Here is a 21,316-nt window from a genome sequence, read left to right as displayed (position 1 = left end):
TGCAGCGCGCACTCTATGGCTGTGGCTCCTGTTCAGCTGTGGGCGGTCTGCGTGCTGCGGGTGGCGCTGGCCACCGTCTACTTCCAAGAAGAATTTCTAGACGGAGGTGAAAAGGCGATGTCCGTGGTGGTGGGAAAGTAGGGGCGAAAGCTCCTCCATCCTTGGCTGCCCAGCGGATAGCCAGAGTCGCCATTGGCACCAGCCCATCGCCGCGGGGTCGGTGGTGGCGAAGCTTTGAAGCCTCGAGCCCCCCGCCCCCCCCTCCCCGCGCGCGCGCTCACACACACACACACACACACACCTCCATGATTCAAATGAACAGTCTCAGCTCTAACCGGTGTTGTTTCCCCCTACAGAGCGCTGGAGGAACCGCTGGGTGCAGTCCACCAATGACTCCCAATTTGGGCATTTTAGACTCTCGTCGGGGAAATTTTATGGTCATAAGGAAAAGGACAAAGGTTAGTGTAGGAATGGTGAGAAAATGGAGCTAAATGTCAAACACACACGCCTCACCTCCATAGCAACCTTCCGAGGTAGGTGTGGCACACCCATAACACCTCTTACAGCCGTTTCACGGGTGGGGAAGCTAAGGCTTGGATAGGGCCTGGCATTACTTTTTCTCTTTCCTTTCTTTACTTGCCCAAGGTCGCTCCATTGTATACCCACTAGTGGCAGAAGTTTGGAGACTCCAGGTCTTTGACCTGCAAAAGGAAAAAGATTAGGGGATACTTCTCATGTTTATTTCCACTTTAAGAAGGAGAAAAAAATCGACCTAAAAGTTACATGCTGTCAGGTGTATAGATCGTAGGGGTATAGAAAGATGAGTGTTTACATTTGTACGCCCTGGATCAGATAGAGAATGTTTTCAGAGCCCCGGCCCCCTTGCACTGCCCATCCCCCAAGTCAGTAGCCTCCTAGTGCCAAGGATAACTTCTGTCTTCTTCTCATTTCTGATGTTCAAACGTGGACAAACTACACACTTGTTTTTTGCACGGCTGGTGAGATAAGAATGGCTTTTACATATTTTAATTGTTGGGGAAAAATCAAAAGGGGAATGGTATTTTATAATGTATAAAAATTACATAAAATTTAGTGAAACATATGAAATGTCAATATCCATAAGTAAAGTTTTAATGGAACACAGCCATGATCATTCATTGACTTAGGTTCTTTGGCCTTTTGCATGCTGTAAAGGCAGTAAGTTGGCACACAGACTGTATGACCCGCGAAGTCTAAAATACTTGATCTCTGGCTTGGCAGAAAAGATTGGCCAACCTCTGGTTCGGATGAAAAGTTTTCCTCTTTTCACCAGCCTTCCACTCCACCTCTGTCTTGACTCCGCTCCTCCGGTGTTGTCCTGTCGGCAGCTTCTGGTTTTCTTTTCTTTCTTTCTTTTTTTTTTTTTTTTAATTTTTTAACATTTATTTATTATTGAGAGACAGAGCATGAGCATGGGAGGGGCAGAGAGAGGAGGAGACACAGAATCTGAAGGAGGCTCCAGGCTCTGAGCTGTTAGCACAGAGCCTGATGTGGGGCTCGAACTCACAAACCCAGCGAGGTCATGACCTGAGCCGAAGTCAGACGCTTAACCAACTGAGCCACCCAGGCGCCCCAGCTTCTGGTTTTCTATTGCATATACATTGTGTTTTAAGTTACACGTGGACCGAAAGAGTTGGTCACGATTCAGCCCATGGGACAAAAATGGAGTGAAATTAACAGATTGTTTCATCAAGGTTGTCCAAGGATAGGGGTTTCCATTTGGGTTTTTCCGCACCACATTTTTTCCTCCTCCAATCTGGCATCCTGAGATGCTGTGTTTCGTTCACTCCAGCACACATTTAGTGAGAGCACATGGGCAAGGCACTGGGGATACCCATTAGTTTGGCCCCTTTCATTGTGATCTCCAAGGACCATCACACAGAAGCCATAGATGGAAAGATGAACGAGTTCAGGCTTGGACGTATCGACAGAAAATGTCAAGTGCATTTATGATGGATCTCTGCATAGGCAGGTTTGGGGGCAGGAATGTGGAGCAGGGAAGACTAGATGATAATAAGACTGGCTCTGTTTTCAATAGTGTAAGATAAGGATTTGGTACAGAGCCTAGTGGCTACTGAAAAGGTGGGGGGGGGTGTTCATCTTGAACACCTAAACTTCTAAAATATGAGGTGATTCATGTGACAAAAGGGTGGTATCTTTATTAAAAAAAAAAGGGGGGGGCGCCTGGGTGGCTCAGTCGGTTGGGCAGCCGACTTCAGCTCAGGTCATGATCTCGCGGTCCGTGAGTTCGAGCCCCGCGTCAGGCTCTGTGCTGACAGCTCAGAGCCTGGAGCCTGTTTCGGATTCTGTGTCTCCCTCTCTCTGACCCTCCCCCATTCATGCTCTGTCTCTCTCTATCTCAAAAATAAATAAACGTTAAAAAAAAAAAAAAAAAAAAAAAGATGGCAACTGTGGGCCAGCTCATCCAGGGCAGGGAAGCACTTTTTTACAGGTCAGCACTCTGTTCTCCATCCACGGTCGTGTGTCCTAAGCAACTCTTTTTTTTTTTTTTTTTAATTTTTTTTTTAGTGTGTATTTATTTTTGAGACAGAGACAGAGCATGAACGGGGGAGGGTCAGAGAGAGAGGGAGACACAGAATCCGAAACAGGCTCCAGGCTCTGAGCAGTCAGCACAGAGCCCGACGCGGGGCTCGAACTCACGGACCGTGAGATCATGACCTGAGCCAAAGTCGGACACTTAACCGACTGAGCCACCCGGGCACCCCTAAGCAACTCTTTTAAGACAGGAATGAAAGAAAAGACGTAGGATGCTCTGGTTTTTAACGAAGTTGCCGCACAAGCTTTATTGTGTATTCCCACCCCTTGGAGGATGAATGGAAGCAAAATTAACTCCTTATCCACGTAGACTGCACATTTGTCATCTACAGCTGAAATGTTTCAATTTAAGACACAACAGTGGTAATACTGAGCACAGAAACAACGGGGTGTGGAAATAGAAGGTTTCTGGCAGCAGAGAGACTGTTAGTGGTATGGCCATCCCATATTATTGTGAAGGTGTGTGTGGGGCCCTGGGCTGATGTGAGTGGTTATTCCTGGGGACAGGGGGAAGGGCGACCATTTAATTCCCTGCAGCACTGAGTGTACGTGTCATTCCTAATCCTTCACGAGCCCTTTTTGTTTAAAGGTCTGCAAACCACGCAAAATGGCCGATTCTATGCCATCTCGGCACGTTTCAAACCGTTTAGCAACAAAGGGAAGACGCTGGTCGTTCAGTACACAGTGAAACACGAGCAAAAGATGGACTGTGGAGGGGGCTACGTTAAGATCTTCCCTGCAGATGTGGATCAGAAGAACCTGAATGGAAAATCTCAGTACTATATTATGTTTGGTGAGTTCAGATAGCACAAAACAACCATTTCTGATGACTTTGAACCCTTCCTTCCACTTGATAGAATTCCTCAGAGCAAGACTTGGCTTCAGTAGTAGTGTTGACTATATCCAACCAAAGGTTTTTAGTACCGTGAAACCTAATTAACATTATAAAAAGGCAACTGTACCATTCTATTGTACTTTTTTTTTTTTTTTTAAATTTTTTTTTTTCATCGTTTATTTATTTTTGGGACAGAGAGAGACAGAGCATGAACGGGGGAGGGGCAGAGAGAGAGGGAGACACAGAATCGGAAACAGGCTCCAGGCTCTGAGCCATCAGCCCAGAGCCCTACGCGGGGCTCGAACTCACGGACCGCGAGATCGTGACCTGGCTGAAGTCGGACGCTTAACCGACTACGCCACCCAGGCGCCCCTCTATTGTACTTTTTTTTTAAATTTTTTTAATGTTTATTTATTTTGAGACAGAGAGAGACAGAACATGAGCAGGGAAGGGGCTGAGAGAGAGGGAGACACAGAATGTGAAGCAGGCTCCAAGCTCTGAGCTGTCAGCACAGAGCCCGACGTGTATATTATGTATATAATAAATTATGTATATAATAAATTAACGTTTATTTATTTTTGAGATAGAGAGAGACAGAGATGGCAACTGTGGGCCAGCTCATCCAGGGCAGGGAAGCACTTTTTTACAGGTCAGCACTCTGTTCTCCATCCACGGTCGTGTGTCCTAAGCAACTCTTTTTTTTTTTTTTTTTTTTTTTTTTTTTAATGTGTATTTATTTTTGAGACAGAGACAGAGCATGAACGGGGGAGGGTCAGAGAGAGAGGGAGACACAGAATCGGAAAAGGCTCCAGGCTCTGAGCCATCAGAGTCATGGGGATGGGCAGTGGGGATGGTTGCTCAACACAGCAAATGTATTTAATACCCCTGAAGGTACACTTAAAAATGACCCAGACAGTAAATCTTATGTATATTTTACCACAGTTAAAAAATAAGTGAAAGGGGCGCCTGGGTGGCGCAGTCGGTTAAGCGTCCGACTTCAGCCAGGTCACGATCTCGCGGTCCGTGAGTTCGAGCCCCGCGTCGGGCTCTGGGCTGATGGCTCAGAGCCTGGAGCCTGTTTCCGACTCTGTGTCTCCCTCTCTCTCTGCCCCTCCCCCGTTCATGCTCTGTCTCTCTCTGTCCCAAAAATAAATAAACGTTGAAAAAAAAAATTAAAAAAAAAAAAAAAAAAAGTGAAAAAAATCTTAAAAAAAATTTTTTTTAATGTTTATTTATTTTTGAGAGAGAGAGAGAGAGAGACAGAAGGCAAGTGGGGGAGGGGCAGAGAGAGAGGGAGACACAGAATCGGAAGCAGGCTCCAGACTCTGAGCTGTCAGCACAGAGCCCAACGCAGGGCTCAAACCCACGAACCATGAGATCATGACCTGAGCCAAAGTTGGACGCTTAGCCGGTTGACTGAGCCACCCAGGCACCCCCCAAAAATATTGGAAATGTAATTTCAAAATATCTGTCTGTAATTCAAGTTTGGGGAATCCTTTTTTAAAGTTCTTTTCTCTCGTGACATGGATGTATTGCAGAAGTTTTTTCTGTCCTGGTTTTCCAGTGCTTATCTTTGAATTTATTGTGATCAGCATCAGCCTTCAGACACCTGTTACACTGTTCTCATGTTTGTATGTACAGCTGGTCACAGTGTTATAGAAGTAGAGAGAATAGATATTGTATTATTTATTGAATCTGGATATAGTCCTGCCCTGTCTTGGAGGGCAAGGTGACTTCTCTAAGGCCACCACATTAGATATATGCAAAGTTTCCACCAATTGCATAGTCCCTGACCCCTGCTCTCTTCTCCACCATGACTCCAATTTACTGTTGCATTTAAAATCTGGAACGAGGGGCGCCTGGGTGGCTCAGTCGGTTGGGCGGCCGACTTCGGCTCAGGTCATGATCTCGCGGTCTGTGAGTTCGAGCCCCACGTCGGGCTCTGTGCTGACAGCTCGGGGCCTGAAGCCTGTTTCATATTCTGTGTCTCCCTCTCTCTGACCCTCCCCCATTCATGCTCTGTCTCTCTCTGTCTCAAAAATAAGTAAACGTTAAAAAAATTTTTTTTTAAATAAAAAACAAAAAAATAAAATCTGGAACGAAGAACAAACATCTTTATTTTGATTAAAAAGGAAATTAAAATGTCTTCATTTAGGTTATTTTTATTTTCTTGAAACAGGATGCCAGCGATACAAATGCAGTCTTAAATTATGTTTAAAACCCTAGGAAACAGGTAACACAGCTTCCATTTTGCAAATAAAGAAACTGAGGCTCACGAAGATTAAACTTACTTGCCCCAAATCAGGTCAGCCTGGCTTTAGAGCCTATCTGTCTACTCCCATTTCTCCATAAAAATCCATTACATGCATAAATATTTTATGATCGCTCTTAATGGAAAATGTCCAGATTTCCCAGGCATGCCCGGGCATGTTCTGAAGCCTAATTGAATATTTAAAGCATGTAGGTGCTTAGAAATCAGAAAATTCTGACCAACTTTGAAGGGAAAATTTCATATTTTAATCCTGAGGTGGTAGACTTTCATACAGATAGTTCACATACCATAGCTTTTGTTTTAAAAATTGAACTGGAATGTTTTCCAGTGATTAAAAAAAAAAAAAAAAAAAAGGAAATTACGTAAACATTGTCCTCTGAGAACTCAGCTGGGAGGTAGACATGCTGTTCTTTGTGGGTCCCTCAGGATGCTACTTCTCAGTTCAATGTCATATCCACTCTGGCAAATGATGATATCCTTTAATTATGTGCAGCCTGGATCTCTCTTGTTCTGGAGATTCATCACTGCAAGTTGTAGGAAAAAAAAAAAATTGCCGTCATCTGCTTGTGTTTACACAGGATTTGCCTCACAGAATCCCCAGGGGCGAGTGCAGCCCCGGGTCAATGCATGTGGTGGAATTTGATTCGAGACAGAAAGACACCCAGAGGGTCTAGTACATTCCGGAGGCTTAAGCTCAGTAAAGCAGCAGCAGGGTAATTCCAAACATCCTCAGAAGGTTGGACAAATTTTCCAGATACCTCCTGCAAACCTTGTTTACTACATTCAGAAAGTCTTAGTCTGAATATGTGCCTGCGTGTTGTCTTGGGACATGCATAATGATAATAACAAATATTGAGCATTGCCATATTAAATGCTTTACACACCTGAGCCCATTTAATTGGCAAAGTAGCCTTGGAAGTCAAGATTAACATCCCCGTTTTAGAGAGCAGGACACGGGGGCATGGGTAGCTGCGTAGCTGCAAATATGTCTTAGCACAGTGAAAGAGAGCGGAGATCAGAGCCAGCTAGTCCCTCACCTGGCACAGGCCACCTCTTAGAGCTTCAGACCAAGGACCCAAGTCTCAGGCAGCGTGCCAAGGATGCTTCCCAGACTGTTAAATCTTTTTCTTACTCACATGCTGCCTTACACTTGACTCCAAAGTAGTTGCAGTGAACTGAGAAGTCACCTGAACCAAGAAGGGTGCCGCTGTCCGTTTCAGTATCTCCATGACAACGTCCGATCATTCCTGCACCTATAGACTTCTGGTGCCTCGTATATTATTTCACAGTGATTGGGGGTCTCCTGGGGTGATGCATCATAGAAAGAAATTGAGAGCAGCTAATATTTTTTTTTGTAGGGCCCGATATTTGTGGATTTGATATCAAGAAAGTTCATGTTATATTACACTTCAAGAATCAGTATCATTCAAACAAGAAATCAATCAGGTGTAAGGTAAGTGCTTCTGTATTCAAATCTGTGATTGTGTTAACTCTTTTTTTTTTAATGTTTATTAATTTTGAGAGAGAGAGAGAGAAGGGAAGGGGCAGAGAGGGAGGGAAAGAGAGAATCCAAAGCAGGATCCACACTGTCAGCAGAGCCCAACTCGGAGCTTGAACTCACCAACTGTGAGATCATACCCTGAGCTGAAATCAAGAGTCGGATGCTTAACTGACTGAGCCACCCAGCCACCTGTGTTAACTCTTAATGACAGCATAAATTTAGAGAAAATCCTTTTGGTCTTAAAATGTTTAACTGAGCCAGGTATGGATCTTAGCAAACACACCCCCATGCCCCAGGTTTCCAGTTTAGCAGTGTTATTAGAGACACTTGCCTACCCCTTTGGCTTGTTTTCTGACATTTGTACCCATCAGGAGGGCATACTCACTTTTCACTGTGAGCTGTGACATCGTATTATAATCTGCCTTATAAGGGTTACAATAGAATAGTCACATTTCAGCGGTATCCGTCCTCACTATGGAATAAAATATTCAGGCTGGGACGCAAAAAATATCCTGAAGAAATTAATCTTCAACATACCAAAACATTTACAAATGGGAATGTTTCTAAAATGGAAGCACACTTTCTTACTTTTTATCACGGATCCTGTGAAAATAACACTGATGCCTTCATACCTCCACGGCCCAGCCCAGGGCTTCTCCAAAGAGGCAGTTTGCATCAGGTCCCTGGCTCCGGGCCTGCGGAAGGGAAGTACACTCCCCGATGCAACCCCTCTATTTGAATGTAGCCTCCAGGAAGCAGGGACCTGACTCCTGGGGCATCCCCAGTGCCCAGAGCTTCAACATGGGGAGCCTCCACAAGTCTGGGCAAATCTGGGCAGGAGGCCGGGGTGCATCTGGAGAGCACAGTGACTGCACAGAGGGGAAGTGTCCATAATCGCCACTTATTCAGTCCTGACCCAAGCAGGGGTGTGTTTGGTCTCTTCACAAAGCCCCAGTGAGTCTCCCGTTGGCAGCCTCGTTGCTCTCTTGGGGTCCCACCCGCCGACCTGGTGGCTGCAAAGGATCATCAGGTCCTCTTTAAATGGAGAGGCCTGACATCACTCCTGTGGGGGTGAGGGAGAGCTCGAAGGCCAACTGAGTGCACAGGTTTTACAACTGATTCCCGAGGAATTGTTCAGTTGCACATTGGATGTGTGGGAGAGCCCGGGGATGACACTACAGAGGCCATGAAGTCTGGCCTGGACTGTACTGGGGAGGTCAGAGCATGACAAGCTCAGGACAGCAAACCTATGGGGCCCCGAGTGGCACCCGCAGATTGATGATGCCCTCAGACATGTGCTATTTCTGCACCTGCTAGAAAAAGAAAAGATGCTTCTGTTGAAGGAGCACTGACTCACAGCAGGTTGTTGGTGTTCCCAGTGAGGAGAAGCTTCGTCCAGTGGGGTTGGATTCATTCTGTAATGCTGTGAAAGAAAGGCTGAGAATCTCCCCTGCAGGCAGTGGTCAGCCCTCAGGGGTTTTCAAGGAGAGGGGCAGATCTGCCTGTTAGAGAAATACCTCAGATGTTCTGGGGGGCGGGGGCTGGAGGGACAGGGTGATCGATAGGCAGGGAGAAGGGTGAGACTGTGAGGCCAAGGCTTCAATGGGATACAGAGCATGGGACCGTTTTTGACAGATGATTCAGGGGTGGGACCCAGAGGACTTTGTGATGTTTGGAATTCGGCTACTGGGTATGTGGTCGATGAATCTCAGCAGCATTGCTGTTAATCAGGGGAAACAAAGACCAGTGAGGGGCCAGGCCACACTCGAGAGATGTGTTTGGAACCATTGGTTGTGGACTCCTGGCAGACATCCAGGTAGAGGTGTCCAGAAAGTTGTTGGAAACTCCGCTCTGTAGCTCAGGCCAATGGTTAGGATTAAAGATCCTGGTTTGGGGGCGCCTGGGTGGCGCAGTCGGTTAAGCGTCCGACTTTAGCCAGGTCACGATCTCGCGGTCCGTGAGTTCGAGCCCCGCGTCGGGCTCTGGGCTGATGGCTCAGAGCCTGGAGCCTGTTTCCGATTCTGTGTCTCCCTCTCTCTCTGCCCCTCCCCCGTTCATGCTCTGTCTCTCTCTGTCCCAAAAATAAAAATAAACGTTGAAAAAAAAAATTAAAAAAAAAAAATAAATAAAGATCCTGGTTTGGATCCATTGCATATGTGTGGGAGAGGATGTTATCCCTCGGGATGGCCAATGAACCCAAAGTCTAAATTAGGAAAGGTGAGTGGAGACAAAGACAGGCAGAGATCAGGGAGGGAGCATTGGGAGAAGCCTGTACTCAGCTGTCACAGCGAGCTACAGAGGTTGAGAGGAACACAGAGCAGACAGAGCCATCGGCTGTGGTGTGGACAGCAGCCTATGTCCTTCAGAGCAGAGCAGAGGGGTACTGAAGAAGCTATTACTTTTGGCTCTTAGCAGGGGGAGAATCCTCCTGATGGAGCCTTTAAGATGCTGAGACAGTGGTTCCCAAACCTGAGCCCTGAGCAGCATCAGCATCTTTGGAAGGTCTGTGCAGGAGACTGGAGGGTCCATTCAGGTGCTGATACAGCAGGTCAGGCTGACCCGGCGACAGACATTTCTAGGGCATGCCCCATGACAATGACCAGGCAGCCCCACTGCTGACAGGCAGGCACATCTTGGGCACCCCCGACCTCCCCAGACACCTGCCCATCCACCTCCCATCTGTCATTTATTGAATGCTTGCCGAATGCTTCCCTTGTGTCTGGTCTGGGGCTTTTTAAAAAAAAAAAAAATTTTTTTTAATGTTTATTTATTTTTGAGACAGAGAGAGACAGAGCATGAATGGGGGAGGGGCAGAGAGAGAGGGAGACACAGAATCGGAAGCAGGCTCCAGGCTCCGAGCCATCAGCCCAGAGCCCGACGCGGGGCTCGAACTCACGGACCGTGAGATGGTGACCTGAGCTGAAGTCGGACGCTCAACCGACTGAGCCACCCAGGCGCCCCTGGTCTGGGGCCTTTAACTGTGACCAAGAGAGACACTAGGCCTGCCCTTGCTAGACAGCTCAGAGCATTAGAAAGGTCCCCCCTGTGTTGAAAAAATAGACTGGGCTTCATTTGGTATCTTTCAGAATACAGAACAGGAAATCGTTTTCCGCATAACTTTTCATAAACCGAACAGAGCAGTGGTGTTTGGGTTACACCAAGACCCTGTCATAACCACCTGTGGGATTCTAGGTGGGAAGCATTGTCTACACATAAGGGAACCAGCCACTCAAGAGAAGTCAGCTGGTAGTGCGGAAGTTTTCTACAAGGGAGCGATTTCTTCTGTGGGCCCCATTTTGTAGTCAAGTCAACCCCTGTCCCTAGAAACACTCTTCTTGCTGATTACAGCAAAGCTTTGACCAACAGCGACTTAAATCACATACGTAGACCTGCCCTGAAATGTCAAAGGTCTCATCGTTATCCTTTCTCCCCTTAAAACGTGCAGGTTGATGGATTTACACACCTCTATGCTCTGGTTTTAAGACCGGACCTCACTTACGAAGTGAAAATTGACGGTCAATCAATTGAATCCGGCGACATCGAGTATGACTGGAACTTAACGTCACTTAAGAAGATGGAGAAGTCCTCCGCAGAGTCCAAGGATTGGGACCAGGCAAAAGATGACAAATCCCAGGTGTGCATTTTCCGCGAACATCTCCACAGAGTGTGCCAGTGGAGTTTGTAAGCACGCAGGTCCTGTGTGATGGCTGCATGGCTGGTAATCATGATGCCCACATGGTCACAACCAAAGTGCCCTCCCTGGAGCATTTGCCGCTGAAACCGGCCACATAGCTTCACACTTCCAGGGATCGTGAAAGGGTCTTTACAAAATCTGCGATGAAAGTGAGCAAGTTGTTTTTTTTTTTAACCCATGTGGTTTTTTTTTTTAAGGATATTGCATCAGCAATCTTTATAAAAGTGATTTTTTGTCTTTGCTATTCCGAATTTGAACGTGAAGTATTTTTTGAGCATCGCGCTTGTGACTGACGACCAAGAATCAGTTAACGTAATGGGTCTGCATGAGTTTTCCTAGGGTTGCTTAACAAAGGACTGCAAAGTGGGTGGCTTAAAAATGACAGAAGTGTAGGGGGGCAGGGGGAGCCAGGGTGGCTCAGTGGGTTGAACATCCAACCTCAGTCCAGGTCACGATCTCACGGTTCGTGACTTCAAGCCCCACATTGGGCTCGCTGCTGTCAGCACAGAGCCTGCTTCTGATCCTCTGTCCCCCTCTCTCTGCCTCTCTCCCACTTGTGCTCTCAAAAATAAATAAAACGTTAAAGATCACGACAGAGGGGCGCCTGGGTGGCTCAGTTGGTTAAGTGTCCGACTTTGGCTCAGGTCATGATCTCGCGGTCCGTGAGTTCGAGCCCCCACATTGGGCTCTGTGCTGATAGCTCAGAGCCTGGAGCCCGCTTCGGATTCTGTGCCTCCTTCTCTCTCTCTGCCCCACCCCTACTCGCTCACGCTCTCTCTCTCTCTCTCTCTCTCTCTCTCCAAAATAAATTAACATTAAAAAAAAAAAGGACAAATGTATTCTCTCATGGTTCTTGAGGGCAGAAGGCAGAAATCCAGGATATCAGTAGGGTAACACTCCCTCTGAAGGATCTTGAGGACAATCCTTCCTTGTTTCTTCCAGCTTCCGTTGGTTCCAGGAGTTCCTTGGCTGGTAGACCTCAATCTCTGCCCCACCCCCCGCCCCCACATGGCCTCTTCTTCTTGTGTCTCTCCTATCTCTTATAAAGACGTTTGCCATTGGACTTAGGGCCCACCTGGATAATCCAGAAAGATGTGCCTCGAGATCCTTACCTTAATTACTTCTTCAAAGATCCTTTGTTCAATATAAGCTTGCATTCCCAGATTCCGAGATTTTGGACATGGACAAACCCTTACCCGGAACTACCACTCAGCCCACTACAAGCTACCTTCTGTTTTGTTTTGTTTTGTTTTGTTTTGTGTTTAGTTTACATTTATTTATTGTCACAATGTTTTGTTCTGAGCATCAAACACTACTCCAAACCCATGAACCATTTGCCTTAAGACGGTTGTCTTTGCTGTACAGCAATTAATGTCTGTGTTTACGATTAATTTCTGGCAACTTAAACCTGCTCAGTGGCATTGCTGTCTGATAATCAAGTATGTCGTCATAGACAATGTAATCGTTAAAGCAAAAGAGCAAAGTTTCTCCCTCCCTTACTGAACTACCTTAAAAACAGACCAAAAAAGTAGTTTTCACCTAGAAAGAGCACTTACTTTAAACAAGGTACAGAGGGGCCCTTGGGTGGCTCAGTCAGTTAAGCGTCCGACCTCGGCTCAGGTCATGATCTCATGGTTTGTGAGTTCGAGCCCTGCGTCGGGCTCTGTGCTGACAACTCAGGGCCTGGAGCCTGCTTCAGATTCTGTGTCTCCCTCTCTCTCTGTCCCTCCCCCACTTGTCCTCTGTCTCTCTCTCTCTCTCTCTCTCTCTCTCTCTCTCTCTCTCTCAAAAGTAAATAAACAGTAAAATTAAAAAACAAGCAAACAGAAAAACAAGGCGAAGAAACTGACCTTGCAGCCCTCTGGCTATGCAGGAGAGGACACAAGTCTTAGGATGAAAGTCCTGGCTGCCTCTGAGCTACAACGATGCGGGCTAGCAGTGTTGTGTGCCTTAGGGCTGAGCGTACTTGAGGTGGGTCCCTGGTGGAGCCTAATCACGCTCAGAAGCTGGCCTCCAAACTGGCTGTGTTTTGTCCATATGTTCAGTTCTGTGTGAACTCCTAAGCAAATTAGTTCATTATGGCATTATGATTTGACAGCCTGCAATTATAAGGAGCTGGCTACTCGGATTGCATTGTAACCATTTCCTGGTCCCAGCACAAGAGTGGCTCATGTGTTGCCAGTTGAGGTGGGAGCAAAAAAGCCGACTGGGAGCCACCAAGTCCTACGTGTCAGTCATTAAGAAATATTGCATATCATGAAAAAGCCCCAGTCTTTTTTTGTTTGTTTGTTACTTTTGAGAAAGAGTGCGTGTGAGCAGGGGAGGGGCAGGGAGAGAGGGAGACAGAGGATCCCAAGTGGGCTCTGTGTTGATAGTAGTGAGCCTGATGCGGGGCTCGAACCTACGAACTGTGAGATCATGACCTGAGCCAAAGTTGGACGCTTAACCCACTGAGCTACCCAGGCGCCCCATTCTCATCCATTTATTTATTCAACAAATATTTGTTCAACACCTCCTGAGCCACGTACAGACATAGAGACTCAGATATATGTGTATATATATGAGTTCATGTCTACATGTGTATATGTGTATACAAGTGTGCATGTGTGTTAATGTGTATATATATATATATATGTGTGTGTCCACATCTATTATACACATGGATTATACACGTGTGTGCATGTATTATATGCATGCATACGTGCATGTATGTGTATGCATATATTTATATGTGTATACTGTGACTGTTAATACACATATGTATATATTTTATATAATATGTGTGTAAAGTCTAAATAACATAACTGCTTTTCTCCTGCTACCCAGCAATCCCCAGGTAAATCCTGGAACATTTCTTGGTTGTCCAGCCTCTCTCTCTGGAACATTCCATGCACGACTGTGATGTAGAAGGACAGACCACCTAACCAGCAGTGACTGTGTGGCCCCTTCCCCCCAACATCACTTCTGTCCCAACATTTTTTTTTAATTTTTTTTTTTTAATTTTTTTTTCAACGTTTATTTATTTTTGGGACAGAGAGAGACAGAGCATGAACGGGGGAGGGGCAGAGAGAGAGGGAGACACAGAATCGGAAACAGGCTCCAGGCTCCGAGCCATCAGCCCAGAGCCTGACGCGGGGCTCGAACTCACGGACCACGAGATCGTGACCTGGCTGAAGTTGGACGCTTAACCGACTGCGCCACCCAGGCGCCCCTTTAATTTTTTTTTTTATTTATTTTTGAGACAGAGAGAGACAGAGCATGAACAGAGGAGGGCCAGAGAGAGAGGGAGACACAGAATAGGAAGCAGGCTCCAGGCTCTAAGCTGTCAGCACAGAGCCCAACACGGGGCTCGAACTCACGGACAGTGAGATCATGACCTGAGCCGAAGTCGGATGCTCAACCGACTGAGCCACCCAGGCGCCCCTGTCCCAACATTTTTAAGTTTAGCCACTATGTTGAGTTTTCCAGACTGTTGTTCCTCACCAGTTTGGGAAGGGCGGTGTGATCATGCCAAGGCTTAGGGAGAAAATCCGGGCAGCGTGGGGCCTTGACATCCTCGGTGGGACTGAGAACCCTGAGCACTTGGCCCTTTGATCACCAAATTGATGGGCAAATTATGATTTGACAGCCTGCAATGGGCCCATGCATAATGGGCCCATGGGGCTGCTCCTGCCTCCGGGTAGCTAAGAATTTCTTTTCTCAAATCTGAGATTTGATTGTTTTTTTCCTTACACATGGTAAGGACTGGGAGAAGCATTTTCTGGATGCCAGTGCCAGTAAGCCAAGCGACTGGAACAGCGAACTGGACGGGGACTGGCAGGCGCCGATGCTACAGAAGCCTCCGTACCAGGTGGGTGGTGTCTTCTTCCTGCGATGCCCCAGGATGGCCCTCCCCCGCCTCCGCCTGCGTCCCTCCGGACCCGCACTTAGGTTCTGTTGTTGCAGGATGGCCTGAAACCAGAGGGTATAGACAAAGACGTTTGGCTCCATCAGAAGCTGAAAAACACCCATTATTTGACGGAGTACGACCTCTCAGAATTTGAGAACATTGGTGCCATTGGACTGGAGCTTTGGCAGGTTACTTGGTTTTAAATTTGCTATCACGCGGGGGCGCCTGCGTGGCTCAGGAAGTTGAGCGTCCAACTCTTGATTTCAGCTCAGGTCATGATCCCGGGGTCGTGGGATAGAGCCATGCGTCGGGCTCAGCCCCCCAAGCATGGAGCCTATTTGGGATTCTCTCTCTCTCTCTCTCTCTCTCTCTCTCTCTCTCTCTCTCTCTCTCCCCCCCTCCCCTCCTGCCCCTCCCCCGCTGAAAGAAAGAAAGAAAGAAAGAAAGAAAGAAAGAAAGAAAGAAAGAAAATAAATAAATAAATAAATTTGCTGCAGTTTGATAACTCTGAGCTTCAGCCTAAACTCCTGCATTCGCATAGCTGGTATTCCTTGAGCTCCTACTGTGTGCCTGGTATTCCTTGAGCTCCTACTGTGTACCTGGTACCCATACCTGGACTCAAGACGTAATTCAGCCATGAACAAAACAGACATCCTTTCTGCCCTCCTTTTTTTTTTTTTTTTGCATTTCCCATCTGCCTCGCTGCCCCCTGGGGATTTGTCACTCCTCAGCCTGGAGTTGACCTGTGGGGCCCATCAGCTTTAGGACAAGACTGCAGATTCTGATGCTAGCAGAGTGTCCAGGGTGGAGCCTGAGATCCTGCCTCCCCAGCAAGCTCCCAGGTGGTGCTGACGCTGCGGGCTGACTTTGCACAGTCAAGTTCTCGGGCAGTGGTGGGCGAACATCACAAGCGCTCGAGTCCCTTGAGTGCTCTTCAGTCTCCACGCCCAGGCAGCACCCCAGACCGGTTAAGTCAGCATCCCTGGGGGGACACCGGGCATCAGGAGTTTCTAAGTTTGAGAACCAGTGCCTCGGAGGGAAGGGATGCTTCAGAAATGGGTTTAGGCACGTGCTACTGTTGAGATCCAATCACCGTTAGGGTCCTGAGCCACACACAATTGCTTCTTGGTGCAAAGTTGTTGTATTCGTCACATCAATAAGGAAGGCCTTATTTTCATCCACAGGTGAGATCAGGAACCATCTTCGATAACTTCCTGATCACAGACGATGAAGAGTATGCTGAGAATTTTGGCAAAGCCACTTGGGGGGAAACTAAGGTATGACACACAATGAACTTTTTGTTCATCATTCATTTATTTCTGTACTTGAGTCTAACATATAGGAAAGGGATTGATGGGTTTTTATTAGTAAACATCCCACCCAGATCAAGGTACAGAATGTTACCAGGGTTCTGGGAACCTCCTCATACCCCCTTCCTGCCGGTAGCTGCCCCCAAAAGGAACCACTATCCCATTGCCGTACATTTGACCTCCTTTTGAAATTCATGTAAGTGGAGCCATCCAATAGTTACTCATTCAGGCAGTGCTGTGAGCTTCATATTATCGAATACAGCAGCAGCTCATTCTTACTGTGTGAATATTCTAGAAGGTATATATCCGTTCTCTGTTGATGCAGCTTTGGATTGCTTCCAGCTTGTGGCCTCACAAATAAAGCTGTTACCGTCATTCCCGTGTGTGTCTTTCAGTGGACACATGCCCAGGACAGGACAGCCTGGGTCACAAGGTCCCACACGGCCCAACAGTTTTCAATGTGTCATCCTCTTTTCTGTTTCCTTTTGCAGAGGTTGAGAGTTACAGTTTATGCCGCATCTTTGGCCACGCTTGGTATCATTGTCAGTTGTTGACAAGTCAAATTTACTGAAGCATAATATGCACACTGTAAGATTTGTCCTTTTTTGGTGTGGAAGCCTATGACTTTTGATAAACGCATACAGTTGTGAAACCACCAACAAAGATCCAGATGTAGGGGGCCTGGGTGGCTCAGTCGGTTAAGCATTTGACCTCGGCTCACGTCACGATCTCATGGTGTGTGAGTTCGAGCCCCGCGTCGGGCTCTGTGCTGACAGCTCAGAGCCTAGAGCCTGTTTCCGAGTCTGTGTCTCCCTCTCTCTCTGCCCCTCCCCCGCTCATGCTCTGTCTCTCTCTCTCTCTCTCTCTCTCAAAAAATAAATAAACATTAAAAAAATTTTTTTAAATGGGATGAACTGGGGGTGCCTGGGTGGCTCAGTCAGTTAAACGTCCGACTTCAGCTCAGGTCATGATATAATGGTTTGTGGGTTCAAGCCCTGCATCAGGTTCTGTGCTGACAGCTCAGAGCCTGGAGCCTGCTTCAAATTCTATGTCTCCCTCTCTCTCTGCCCCTTCCCTACTCATGCTCTTTCTCTCAAAAATAAACATTAAAAAAGTAAAAAAAAAAAAAAAGAACCAGATGTAGAACAGGATCATCATCCCCAAAAGTCTCCTTGGGCCCTTTGGAGCCAAACCCTCTCCCACCTCAGGCCTCCACTGACCTGGTATCTGCCCCTACAGCCTCAGCTTTTGAAAGTGTCATGTAAATGGAGTAACCTAGCATGTGGTCTTTTTGAGCCTGCTCCTCAAGCATAATGTGTCTGAGATTGAGCCATGTTTGGGGTATTAGTCAGTAATTGGTTTCTTCTTATTGCTGGGTAGTTTTATTTTTTTTAATTTTTATTATTTTTGTAATCTTTATTTATTTTTGAGAGACAGAGAGAGACAGAGCATGAGCGGAGGAGGGGCAGAGAGAAAGGGAGACACAGAATCTGAAGCAGGCTCCAGGCTCTGAGCTGTCAGCATAGAGCCCGATGTGGGGCTCAAACCCACAAACTGTGAGATCATGACCTGAGCCGAAGTCGGACGCTTAACCGACTGAGCCACCCAGGCGCCCCAGTAGTTTTATTTTTTTTAATTTTTCAATGTTTATTTATTTATTTTGAGAGAGAAAGGAAGTGGGGGAGGGGCAGAGAGAAGGGGCGAGAGAGAATCCCAAGCAGGCTCTGCACTGTCAGCGCAGAGCCCAACGCGGGGCTCTAATTCACGAACTGTGAGTTCATGACCGGAACCGAGATCAAGAGTCAGATGCTTAACCAACTGAGCCCCCACCAGGCACCCCATTGGTAGTTTTATCTGTTCACCAGTTGACAGACAATCGGGTGTTTCTAATTTTTGACATATGATCAAAGCTGTTATGAATATTTACTTAACAGTTTTTTCTGTGTGGATGCGGGCCTTCAGTTCTCTGGCGTAAATAGCCAGGAATAGGTGGGTCCTACAAGAGGGGTTTAACCCCAGAAGAACCTGCCAGGCTGTTCCTAGGGGGGCTGTGCTGTCTCTCGTCCTCAACCAGCACGGGGATTGTGGGTTTCTCTAGGCGTGTGGGGGTATTTCCAGTTTTAGTTTTCTTACCCTGGTAACAAATGGAGGTTGGCCCTGTTTTATGGCTTTCGTGGCCCTTTGGATATCCTTTTTTGTGAACCGCTTGCGTTTGATTTATTGCTTCAGTTGAAGCAAGTGTAGTTGGCGTACAATATTATATTGGTCGCAGGTGTACAACATAGTGATTCAACATTTATGTACGTTAAGAAATGTTCACCATGATAAGTCTAGCTACACCTGTCACTGTACAAAGTTATTACAGTATTATTGACTATATCGTCTATGCTGCACATGACATCCCCATGACTTATTTATATTTTGTAACTGGAAGTTTGTACTTTTTGACCCCCTTCACTCATTTTGTGCACCCTCTTTCACTCCCCACCCCCCATCGTGTCTGATAAGCACCAACCTGTTCTCTGTATCTATGAGCTTGGTTTTTTTTTTTTATTATTATTCCACATATAAGTGAGATCATATGGTATTTGTCTTTCTTCATCTTACTTATTTCACTTAACATAATGCCTTCAAGGTCCATCCGTGTTGCTGCAGATGGCAAGATTTCATTCTCTTTTATGGCTAAGTAATATTCCACTGTGTGTGTGTGCATGCGTGTGTGTGTGTGTGTGTGTGTGTGTGTCACATTTTCTTTATCCATTCATTGGTTGGTGGGCAGTTGGGTTGCTCTTAGTCTTGGCTATTGTGGATAATGCTGGAATAAACATGGGGGTGCAGATATCCTTTTGAGATGTTTTCGTTTTCTTCAGAGAAATACCCAGAAGTGGAATTATTGGATTATATGGTATTACTATTTTTAATTTGGGGGGAACCATCATACTGTTTTCTGTAGTGATTGCCCCAATTTACATTCCCACCAATAGTGTATGAGGGATCCCTTTTCGCCACATCCTTGGCCAGTGCTTTTTATCTAGTGTTTTTTTTTTTTTTTTTTAATATATATAGTAGCCATTCTAACAGGTGTGAGGTGATATCTCATTGTGGTTTTAATTTGTATTTTCCTGATAAGTGATAATGAGCATTTTTTTATGTTGGCCTGTTGGTCTGTGGGCCATCTGGATGTCTTCTTTGGAAAATGTCCATTCAGATCCTCTGCCCGTTTTTTCCATCAGATTTTTTTTTTTTTTTTTTTTTTTTTGCTATTAAGGTGTATAAGTTCTTTATATATTTTGGATATGAACCTCTCATTAGATATGATTTGCAAATATTTCCTCCCATTGAACAGGTTGCCTTTTCATTTTGTTGACGGTGAGGGAGCCATTTCTTCTTGAATCTGATTTCTCCCGTAAAGCTTTACCAAAACTCTTTTTCAGTAATGACTACGGGAACCTTCTTGCTGTTGTCTGCACTGCTAACCCTTGTGTTGATCACATGAGCCTGGATTTTTTTCACTTAGGTTCCGAGGACTCCTTTCACTACCCATTCACTGCTCAGCTGATTGAAGGACAGGGGCCCAGGTACTCTGGGAAGAGAAGGAAGCGGATTGGTGTATTTGTGTCCTGTGGCCACTGTTAACAGATTACCACAAATTGGCTGGCTTAACACAACACAGATTCATCATCTCACAGGTCTAGATGCCCGAAGTCCAAAGTCACTATCAGTGGACTGAAATCAAGGCCTCCGCAGGGCTGAGCAGGCTGAGCAGCCCTCCAAGGGCTCTGCGGGAGCATCCTTCCTTCGCCTCTTGCAGCCTCCGGTGGCCCCTAGTGTCCCTTGGTTTGTGGCCATGTGGCTCTGTTTCTGCCTCTGTCTTCACGTGGTCTTCTCTTCTGTGTATGTGTCAAATCTCTCCCTGTCTCCTATGAGGACATTAGTGATGGATTTTAGCATCCATTTGATGACCCAGGATAATCTTCCTATCTCAACATGCTTAACTTAATCATATTTGCAAAGACCCTTTTCCCATAGAAGGTCCCATTTACAGGATCCGGGATTAAGGCCTGGCATCCTTGGGGGCTCTTCTAAGCTGCCCCCAGGCGGTGTGGAGGCTTGTAGAAGGCAAGGGCAGGCTGAAGGTGGATCCCCAGTCCACTCCCTGGAAACACAACCCCCAGCGGCTAATGTCTCATATGTCTGTTTCTTTCTCCAAGGGCCCAGAAAGGGAGATGGATGCCATACAGGCCAAGGAGGAAGTGAAGAAGGCCCGTGAGGAAGATGAGGAGGAGCTGCTGATGGGCAGGTTTGGTGGGCACAACAAAGGTTTCCAGAGATTTCACAGGAGGGACGAATTCTAGTCATTCCCACCCCAGATAAAGATGATGGGTAAAACCTTGCTTCTACTTTAATCTACATTTAAAAGTGCAAACATCAACATATGTGGTAATCTGTCCAATTTTCTTTAAAAATGTTCCTATGCTTCTCAGTGGGGTCGGCCTGGTTTTCCCTGGGGCTCCCTCCCTGCTGTGCACAGAGATTTTTCTCCACAAATCTGAGTGCTAGAAGCTACAGGCCAGTGACAGTCTGGCCCAAATCATGATGCTCTTCTCTTAGCCCCCAAAATGTTTTATAAATAGAAGTTGGTAGGGGCATCCGGGTGGCTCAGTCAGTTGGGCGGCCGACTACAGCTCAGGTCATGATCTCGCGGTGTGTGAGTTTAAGCACCACATCGGGCTCTGTGCTGACAGCTCGGAGCCTGTAGCCTGCTTCAGATTCTGTGTCTCCCTCTCTCTGCCCCTTCCCTGTTTCCTCTCTGTCTCTCTCTCTCGAAAATAATAAACATTAAAAAAAAAAGTTGGTAAAACTGATTTTGAAAAAGGAGAACTGATGCCCTTTTTTTCTTCAGGCTGTAAATTACCAATAGCATATGCTAACCTTTTCCAATACAAAATCTTTTTTTAAATTTATTTTTGAGAGAGACAGAGAGTGCGAGTGGGGGAGGGGCAGACACAGAATCTGAAACAGGCTCCAGGCTCTGAGCTGTCAGCACAGAGTTCGAGCCCCCGACACGGGGCTTGAACTCATGAACCGTGAGATCATGACCTGAGCTGAAGTGAGATGCCCAACCCACTGAGCCACCCAGGCGCCCGTCACCGCCCCCCCCCCCGCCCCCAATATGAAATCTTGATACACCATCATTAGTGTGGAAGCGTTTTGCAGGCT

At 46.6% G+C, this 21,316-nt stretch overlaps 1 protein-coding gene across 1 annotated transcript; it reads left to right on the top strand.

Annotated features, from left to right (window-relative positions):
* The first annotated feature begins 11 nt into the window (after positions 1-11).
* Positions 12-20,732, top strand: CALR3 (calreticulin 3). The gene is made up of 9 exons (XM_030303511.1): positions 12-106; positions 357-458; positions 3,185-3,388; positions 7,061-7,155; positions 10,649-10,837; positions 14,640-14,747; positions 14,843-14,974; positions 15,971-16,063; positions 20,308-20,732. The coding sequence occupies exons 1-9, from the start codon at positions 16-18 to the stop codon at positions 20,449-20,451; spliced, it is 1,158 nt and encodes a 385-aa protein (XP_030159371.1). The 5' UTR covers positions 12-15; the 3' UTR covers positions 20,452-20,732.
* The last annotated feature ends 584 nt before the right edge of the window (positions 20,733-21,316 follow it).

Source organism: Lynx canadensis, chromosome A2 (genome assembly GCF_007474595.2).
Source record: "Lynx canadensis isolate LIC74 chromosome A2, mLynCan4.pri.v2, whole genome shotgun sequence".
Lineage (NCBI taxonomy): Eukaryota > Metazoa > Chordata > Mammalia > Carnivora > Felidae > Lynx > Lynx canadensis.
Note: the sequence above shows the minus strand (reverse complement) of the source record. Positions and strands in the feature narration are given on the sequence as shown.

Coding starts and splice junctions, on each gene's coding strand:
- CALR3 (XM_030303511.1), top strand. CDS start 16: ATGGCTGTGGCTCCTGTTCAGCTGTGGGCGGTCTGCGTGCTGCGGGTG. Junction 7,156..10,648: donor AGAAATCAATCAGGTGTAAG/GTAAGTGCTTCT, acceptor TAAAACGTGCAG/GTTGATGGATTTACACACCT. Junction 14,748..14,842: donor TACAGAAGCCTCCGTACCAG/GTGGGTGGTGTC, acceptor CTGTTGTTGCAG/GATGGCCTGAAACCAGAGGG.